This window comes from Augochlora pura, chromosome 2 (assembly GCF_028453695.1).
Source record: "Augochlora pura isolate Apur16 chromosome 2, APUR_v2.2.1, whole genome shotgun sequence".
In the NCBI taxonomy this organism is placed as follows: Eukaryota; Metazoa; Arthropoda; class Insecta; order Hymenoptera; family Halictidae; genus Augochlora; species Augochlora pura.
The window spans coordinates 18098862-18107609 of NC_135773.1; the positions used below are offsets into that span (position 1 = coordinate 18098862).

Here is an 8748-nt window from a genome sequence, read left to right on the forward strand (position 1 = left end):
TTAATATAAGTTTCTATCAGTGGTCATTCAAGTGATTATCAGTGGTCGTACTTATGGTCATGTCTGTTCATTTTTCTAAATTTGTTCTCCCCCACATCTGTACTTCTTGTTGCTACTTTTTTTCTTCTGCTACCTTCCTTTGCTGTTGCTGCAGCTTCCCGAGCTAACGTCACATCAAAATCTGAGTCGCCCGCTCTTCTTTTATAAGTAGTATTCTCAATATTACTAACTTTACGAATATAATTTCACGACGCGTGCCTTAGATGGCGCGCCAATCTATCGAATACGCAGAAAGTGACCCTGCTCAGAGAGCACGAAAAGTGTCAAGTATAGGATCCATATAATCTAATTACTTTAAAAATATAATCTCTTGTCTACAAAATGTTTCTGTAATTATGTTTTTATATTTATTGAAACTATTCAACTATAAAAGTCTGTTTTTCCTAATGAAAACAATTTAAAAGAACAAATATTTCTAATTAAAATTCCATTGTGAATCACCTTAAGATTCGTAGCCAATCAATTTTCGAATCCAACAAAAATATCATCCATTTGCATCCATGAAAATGTAAAATGATGATTGTCATACATTTCGATAAAGTACGTCAACTTAGTATTGAAAAGTTCGTGGTCTTTCAGCTGTGTGTTTTCGTAAACGTTTAGAGACGTATGTAGCGGTTAAAAAATATTGCAGTAATTTATTAATTGATTGAATGGAACGTAGTGCTGAATTATTGTAAATAACTCAAGCTATTATCAGTTAATGCTGTGAACGTTATTGATCTATAAATCCGTGTCGTCGAGACGGTATAATGGCAGAAGAAGGGAAGAAGATCTCTTTCGGGTTCGCGAAATCAATTAAAAAGCCCGTTTTAAAAACAAATGTTCCTCAAGAAACAAAGAAAGTCGATTACATAGAATGTTTAGACGAAAAAGCTATTAAAGTAATAGGGTAAGCCATACTTTTTTTTTATTTCTGACACTAACATAACCTCTGAAACTAACCTAAAATTAGATTCTCTACTGAGAAATTATACAAAGAATTTTTCATTATAGTGAAGAAGAGAAAAAAGATGAACCTTTGGTCATACCATTATTGGGTTCGAAAACCTGGCATGATAGAATTCTTAATAAAATCGATGCAGATATTTTCGAGCCCAAAGTAACAAAGGAAGAAGTAGTCAAAATCAAAGAGGAAGACGTGTCGGAGCTGACTAATGGCAATGCAATGCCAAAAGATATTGTAAAGATAAAAGAGGAACCCTTAGATGAGGACGAAAAGAAAGTCTCTACATTGGAGGAACAAGCTGCTAAAGAGATCATTGCAGATCTAAAATCTAATGAGAAAGAAGAGACTCAGACTCAGGCACTGACTTTGCCGATAGTGGATGAGCAGTCTCTCAGAGGCCAACAACAGGTATTATTGCATAACTATGCTCCTTTTGTTATTTGTACTTTATTAAGATATTAATTGATAAATATTACTTCTGTTAGTCAACATTAGAGGACTATGAAAAAATTCCTGTGGATGCTTTCGGACTGGCAATGTTAAGGGGAATGGGATGGCAGCCTGGTAAAGGAATCGGTAAAAATGAAAAGTACGAGTCTTAATTTAAATGGACACTGTATGTTTTGTACATACTGTGTTCAAAACTGTGTCAGGATGCAGAAGTTTATATTTTTGAATGGAATATTCTCGTTACAGATTGGTTTCTGCTGCGATACCAGAATTGCGACCCAAAGGTATGGGATTGGGTGCCGATAAGGTAGCATTGCAGAAGAAAAGTGTAGACACTAAGAAACAGGAAGAAGAACTGAAAATTGAAAAGGGCACATTCGTAAAAATTATTGCCGGCAAGCAAAGCAATAATTACGGTCAGATAGAAGGATTTGACGATGATGCTGGAAGGCTTATAATAAAACTGGCTCTTGGGGGAAATATCATATCCGTGAACGAGTTTATGGTGCAACCAGTAACCAAATCGGAGTATTCGAAGAATGCGAAAGTTTTAAGTTAGTATCAATATTTGGGATCCATTAAGGGACTTTTAAGATGTAACAAAATTTTTTAAATTGACGAATTAACGTTGTATAAACTTAGAAAATGTTATACATTTCATACAAATGCGTTGAAAACCTATTTTAAAATATTACTTTTAAAAATCCCTTCTCATTGCTTTAGAACTGGTATAAATATAAGAGATTTTAGCCTTTAGTATTTTATGGTGTTAATTTCAGATGCAAAGAAGTATGAAGAGTATAAAGACAAGGAATTCACGGAGCAGAAGCATAAAGTAGCAAAAAAAAAGCGATTAAGTTCTTCTGAGCATTCTGGTAGTAGCGATGACGATGAGGATAAAAATTATGCCGAAGAAAAAAGAAAGAAAAGGCAAAACAAAGAAAAAAGTAGTAAATCAGATGATAAAAAATCGAAGAGCCGAAAAAGGCATTCGGAAAATGATAGTGACGACACAGATTATGGTAAAAAACGAAGAAAAAGGAGTAGATCGGATAGCAGTGAGTCCCACAAATCAAAGAAATCGAAAAGATCAAAAAAGCACAAGAAACAAGACAGTTCACCGGAAAGATCCAGTAAGAAACACAAAAAGAAAGATAAAGAAAGGGAGAAAACTAGAGACCGGAAGTCACGAGACTATACAGACAAACGGAAACACAAAAAGAAGGGCAGATCAAGGTCGCGATCGCCTACTAAACGATAATATTTTGCTTGGTCTCTCGTTGTTTCATTTTTGTGACGAACTGTACAATTTTGTTTATACACATTTTGTAATAAAACTTATTTTTACAAATTCGGCTGTCAAGTTTCTTATCTGTTTAATGTTAAACTGCGTTTTAAACAAATGCAAATGTGCAAAGCACAAGACAATACTTTCATAAAACCTGTATTCTACTGTTGGCGTTTCAAAGTTAATAAACGATACACATTTTTGTATAAACCCTATTTCAATGACACCGATACAAATATTTGAATATGTGGCAACGGTTTACGTAACAGCTGATAAAGTAAACGTACATAACCTAAGGGAATATCATGTTATATGCAAACATCGTTAAACAAGGAGTCCGAACAATGTCGAGTATGTACGCTTTCTTATTACTAGAATATTGCAATAGAAATAATCAAAATTAATTCATGCATAATGTAAAATAATTATTATACTGTTTTCAGCATTTCGTGTGGCGCTAGTACAGCTCGCTGTCAGTGAAAATAAATCAGAAAACATAGCAAGGGCAGTTTCCTTCATCGAACGCGCAAAACAACAAAAGGCCGATATTGTTGCATTGCCTGAATGCTTCAATTCACCGTATGGAACATGTATGAAAATTTCATTATCAATTTTTACAACAATTTATCTTGGAAAACATTTTAAAAATATTGCTCACACTAGGTGTCAGCCCTTTGGTTCAACTCCCGCGCGCGCCACTAGAGGGGTGGTTTAATTAACGTGTTTAAATAATAAATTCAAATAATAATAGCCTTTCTCTTTGGCACTCTACCAGCAATATAAAATTATTGCACAATTTTAGAAGATATTAACTAAGTTCCAGATCCGGATTTCTAATCTAATCTATACTTTAATTGTAACTTTTGACTAGTGACTTATCTATTGATAGTTCAATTCGAATCAATACAAATTCAAAATCTACGAGAAACATGAGAAGCAAAAGTTGTGATTAAAACAGTGTCGTTTATTAAAAGCATTGAACACAGATTTTTCAAACTATTCTGCGTTGAATAGCTCATTTATTATTGTCAATAGAAAAAATCAAAGGAAAATAAGATTAAATTTCGGAATTTCATTTATATTTTCAAACGCAGCACATTTCGCAAAATACGCGGAGAGCATTCCAGACGGTGAAACGAGCGTTGCATTATCGGAAGCAGCCAAGAAAAACAGTGTTTATGTTATCGGTGGGACTATACCTGAAAGAAAATCCGATGAATTATTTAACACCTGTACCATTTGGGCTCCCGATGGGACTTTGATTGGGAAACATAGGAAGGTAAACAATTTTTACAATTACAAACAATCGTGTTAATTTTTATAAACTAAAAACTTTCTCTAACAATTGAACAAATCAAAATAAATTCAAATAAATTATTTTAGTCATTCCGTTATTTTAAATACCACTAACACGTTTTTAATTTTACATGTTAAAAAGGAGCTGTAACGTTTTAATTATGGAAAATTTCGTTATTATAAACTAGATATTAATTAGATATATTCTGTAAATAAATCGACTGTTTTATTGACAGATGCATTTATTCGACATCGATATTCCTGGAAAAATGACTTTTCGCGAGAGCGATTCTCTCAGTCCCGGAAACTCTTTGACAACATTCGAGGCGAAGGGCTGTAAAATAGGCATTGGCATTTGCTATGACATCAGGTTCGAGGAAATGGCACGTCTCTACAGAAATAAAGGTCAGCATATTTATTTAAATATAATTAATTGCTTTCTGAAGTTTGATTAATTATTTCATTAATCGTTTATATTTTGTATCGTTGACCTTTGATTTTCTTGCACGATATTGATGCAGAAGATTGTTGTGAACAGTTCTATGTATGTACTTAGCTTACTTCTTTATGTCATAAGTTTACTATAAATATTGTTTTACGACACTTCTGCAATTTGCATACCAACGATCGTGGTGTATCTTGTGGCGAAGTATCGAAGCTCCGTTCTGGGTCCGTACAGCGCCAACTAGAGGATGATAAAACGCTGAATCCACTAGCTAAAACAAAGCATCCAGATTTTACAACAGAAGGTACTATTGTTTGGCCAGTAGTTTGAGCCTTTGCCATTTACTAATTGGCGCTGTACGGACCCCGAATGGAGCTTCGAGACTTCGTCACAAGGAGCGCAACTATTCCATTATTTTGTTAACATTTGAGGGCTCTACTGAAAGCTGAAAAATCGTACTTTCCACCTCTTTAGGCGTGTCTAATAGTTCAAGATCTTGTCGAAAAATCCAGAAATCCCGATGGCATGTGTAGAGAAAAAATCTCCGGAAGATATTTTAGAATAAATTTTATAATGTGTTCCCGTTGAGATTTGTTATCTTATCTAGGCTTAAATTAAAACTGGATGATTACACTTTATGATAGTGTTATTTAAGTGTTGCAAAGAAAATTTAAAATCACGTTAAAGAAATAGAATCCTTGTGTTCTTAATATTACTATAACACCTTCTATTCGTAGCTCAATAAAATAACTAAAGAAAATCATACATCAAAATTTAAACAATTGTTGCAAAGGAGAGAGTTGAATCATTAAATTCATATTAGGGTCAATGTTGAAAACTATTTTCCAGTGTTTCCATCCGTAACATCTTCAAAAAATAACAGGTTGTCCAATTCTTCCCACCTATCATACTACACAACAAAAAACATGTTACACACAAAGAAATGACCAATGTGTAACTAAAATCTTCGAGTTACATATGTGTTGAGGTTGACTGCAACATGACTCTGTTTCACGAAACGATAACAGTTCAAATATCGACGATACATCAAAAACCGAATATTTGCAGTCGACTTTCCGGAGTCATAAATTAATTGCTTCTCTTGGTAAACTGCTTGAACCGAACTTAGGAAAAACTCGGGGAGATTGTGGCTCACTTTGCCGATAAAATATCCTGAGACGGTCCAAGGAAAAAAAGTAAAGATAGAGAGTACAGAAGTAATCTCACGTCGAGTCAAGCTTAGAAGGTAGAGTACAAGGTAAAGTATGGGGGCGTGATTGCCTTGATATCAGGGCTCGCGACGCAGGGGCGGAAGTAAATTGAGGAACACGTTCCTAGAGAAAGAAAGAGAGGAAGAGGAAGGTAGAGATCGTGCTGTCCGGTGTCTTCATATTTCCCAGTTTCCTCTGTGCACCAGGTTGCCAGATGCTGATATATCCGGCGGCATTCAATATGACCACCGGTCCACTGCACTGGTCGTTGCTGCAGCGTGCCAGGGCGAATGACAATCAATTATACGTCGCTTGCGTATCGCCGGCCCGCGGTTCTCCCCCTGGCTATGTTGCATGGGGCCATACCCAGCTGACCAATCCTTGGGGAGAAATTCTTCACGAGCTGGACGCCGCCGAGGACATGGTTGTCGCCGATATAGGTAATTGCCACTGTAGACGCTCCAGACCCCGTTCGCTAATTTATTGGCTTGTCGTGCGATTACTGTTTACCCGATAAATTTCTGCGAACCGATGAAAGACTATGGAGACGAATCCACGGATCGAAGAGCAGCGCCGAAATTTAACTCATTTGCATTGTCAACTCATTTTCCTGGATTCAAAAGAGCTCAAAAACCCTGGCAATTATTTAACATTGTGTATGCTTTTTCAGATCTGAACATCGTAAATGAAGTGAGAGCTCAAATTCCGACGTTCTCTCAGAGACGAACTGAGTTATACGATACTGTTTGGAAAAAGGACTGAAACGTTCGTACCAGAACATTAAATACACCCTAAAATAACTATGTTGTACCCAAGCATTTTCTACATTTAGTATATCTGTAATATCAAATAAACCACATTTACGCAACGATGATAATGAAAAATTAGAGTCTACTTACCTATGATCATAATGTAACCAAAAATACATCGTTGTATTCGGAAGAGTCCGCGGAATCGTTCTACATCAAAATATATCGTTGTACTCAAAACAAAAGGAAACGTTGAAAATTCGTTGTGAACAATCGAAATCGGAGCTGACTGCGCACGATGAGGGACAGAATAAAGGAACAGTCGGCGATACGATTTGAAATATCTTTAATATATCGATCGAATAAATTAATTATAATATCTGTAGTCGTTACAGAATGATTACTCGTACATGAAAGGCCCCTCGATGATAAAACGACGTGAGTAATCGCAATCAAAGGTAGTTACGCTTCTCTTCTCGGTAGCAATATTAAATCTATCATCTAAATATTTACATTCAAATAGACGAATAAAGTGTTTTCTTCCCGTTCACATGTAAACGTTAGATCGAAGTATAAGCTTAGAGAAATTGGTCGATTAATGTCGATTAAATATACAGTGTTGTTCTCGACGGAGAGTCAAAGAGGCAAAAGTTTCTCAAGGATGGACCGTCGCCAGCTTGGCGACGGTACCCTGTCCTTAACGGGAGTAAAATAGGGACGGGAACCATCCTCTCGTATTAGCGCATGCTTCGACGAGCTTGCTCGAGAACGCCGAGACGGCGCCAAGCTTCCGACCGAACTGCCAGAAATTATATTTCTTTGCATCTCGCCTTCGTTCGCGTCGCCAAATCTCTACCAGACTTCGCGACGCCCTTGCGAAAATAACATTCGTCTATTATACACATAGCCTTGACACGACCTTGACACTCGGTTACGCTCGCAATCGTCCTCCAATAAGAAACCCGAAATCATGCGCTCCAAGATTTATGCGTTTCGAATGCCAATGTTAAAAGTTTTACCAAAACAGAATCATTTGTCCAGTTGACTGTAATTTCGTTTTAGGAGCTCTCGGATCGAAAGATCCACTACCGTTCGGTTATCCGAATTGATGACGGAAACACAGTACTCGGATTACTGTAATTTATCTAGTCCACTGTCTTGTAATTTAATTGCGAGAAACCATGAATGTTCGGATAATGGATCGGCAATTTACCTAGTCGCCTGTCTTGCAATTTCGCTCTGAGGAACCACGGGTGTTCGGATAATAGAACGGTAATTTATCTGGCTTTCTGCAATTCTGTTCCGAGCGTTCATATTGAAATATATTACGGCGGAGCCTCGGTTATCTGAACTGATCGAGGGAATAAGAGTGTTCGGATAATATAACAGTGCTAGACTAAGTATTCATCGCATCGAAACAATAAATAGCGCCGTGTGTGTGTGGATTGCCTTGGATCGTTTTATGTATTTACATGTGAAACGTGTTTACCGATAATACAGAATTCGGATGTCGCAGATTCGGATGATCGAGGCACCGCTGCATCGATTCGAAGTCAATGCAAAACCATGAAAAGCTTTGACAGTCAAGTCTAACATCCGACACCCATAGAGTGTCCGAGAAGACAAGAGATTAATGGAATTAAAATTGATAAAGTTGTGGCACACGATGCTCTTCGAAGCATTGCTAAACTGACCACGTCGGCGCAACATCGTTTTGCATTTAGATACGTACGCAAAACCGTTGTTCGAATTTCAATAAAGAAGTTTGAACCATCTGAAGAAGTGAAAATCTTCGATGCTAAAACAGCTTTAGAATTAACTGCACTCGTTCGAATTTTACGTGGTATCTGTGACAGGATCCGACTGGTCGGATATCGTCTCAATTTCAGCGTTGAACAGCTGAGCCAAGTGCAGCATTAAATTCGGCGTTAAAACTGAGCTGTGGAATTAACAAAATTTCATTTTGATCGTGTAATTGTTTCAGTTACAGTTCAGAAAACGATTTCCGCAATTTTCTTAGTTGCTATGCGTGTCAGTACTTTTGCACGGTGTACCGCAAAAAAATAAAAATCTTGCTCCAGCAAATCAGATGCTGCAATTGTCGATCTTTTCTTAGATCTTACAAAAGAAAATGATATAATCTTTCTTTCAATTTCGTAAATTGTCCTGAAATTCTGCTTTCAACAATAGGTTCACGGAGCACTGAAAGCGCCCGCTTTATATTGTTTCGTAAAAGTAACAAGCATGCATAGATAAACATTTTTATTACAATATACAGGGTGGACCACAGAATGTAATCA

General features: G+C 36.7%; 2 protein-coding genes across 2 annotated transcripts; both read left to right on the top strand.

Moving 5' to 3' along the window:
* Positions 1-635: 635 nt before the first annotated feature.
* On the top strand, positions 636-3014 carry LOC144478446 (G-patch domain and KOW motifs-containing protein-like). Its single transcript, XM_078196326.1, has 5 exons — positions 636-952; positions 1057-1417; positions 1495-1598; positions 1706-2013; positions 2239-3014. Exons 1-5 carry the CDS (start codon positions 813-815, stop codon positions 2718-2720), a joined length of 1395 nt encoding a protein of 464 aa, XP_078052452.1. The 5' UTR covers positions 636-812; the 3' UTR covers positions 2721-3014.
* A 38-nt stretch (positions 3015-3052) lies between these two features.
* Positions 3053-6678, top strand: LOC144478447 (omega-amidase NIT2-like). The gene is made up of 6 exons (XM_078196327.1): positions 3053-3098; positions 3191-3337; positions 3842-4026; positions 4280-4448; positions 5906-6139; positions 6370-6678. The coding sequence occupies exons 1-6, from the start codon at positions 3053-3055 to the stop codon at positions 6459-6461; spliced, it is 873 nt and encodes a 290-aa protein (XP_078052453.1). The 3' UTR covers positions 6462-6678.
* The last annotated feature ends 2070 nt before the right edge of the window (positions 6679-8748 follow it).

What these genes read in the sequence shown, in the direction of transcription:
- LOC144478446 (XM_078196326.1), top strand. Translation starts at nt 813, where the DNA reads ATGGCAGAAGAAGGGAAGAAGATCTCTTTCGGGTTCGCGAAATCAATT. An exon ending in GGAATCGGTAAAAATGAAAA is followed by an intron (nt 1,599 to 1,705) that starts GTACGAGTCTTA and finishes TTCTCGTTACAG; the next exon opens with ATTGGTTTCTGCTGCGATAC. An exon ending in GAAGAATGCGAAAGTTTTAA is followed by an intron (nt 2,014 to 2,238) that starts GTTAGTATCAAT and finishes TGTTAATTTCAG; the next exon opens with ATGCAAAGAAGTATGAAGAG.
- LOC144478447 (XM_078196327.1), top strand. Translation starts at nt 3,053, where the DNA reads ATGTTATATGCAAACATCGTTAAACAAGGAGTCCGAACAATGTCGA. An exon ending in AGGAGTCCGAACAATGTCGA is followed by an intron (nt 3,099 to 3,190) that starts GTATGTACGCTT and finishes TACTGTTTTCAG; the next exon opens with CATTTCGTGTGGCGCTAGTA. An exon ending in ACGTCTCTACAGAAATAAAG is followed by an intron (nt 4,449 to 5,905) that starts GTCAGCATATTT and finishes TCTGTGCACCAG; the next exon opens with GTTGCCAGATGCTGATATAT.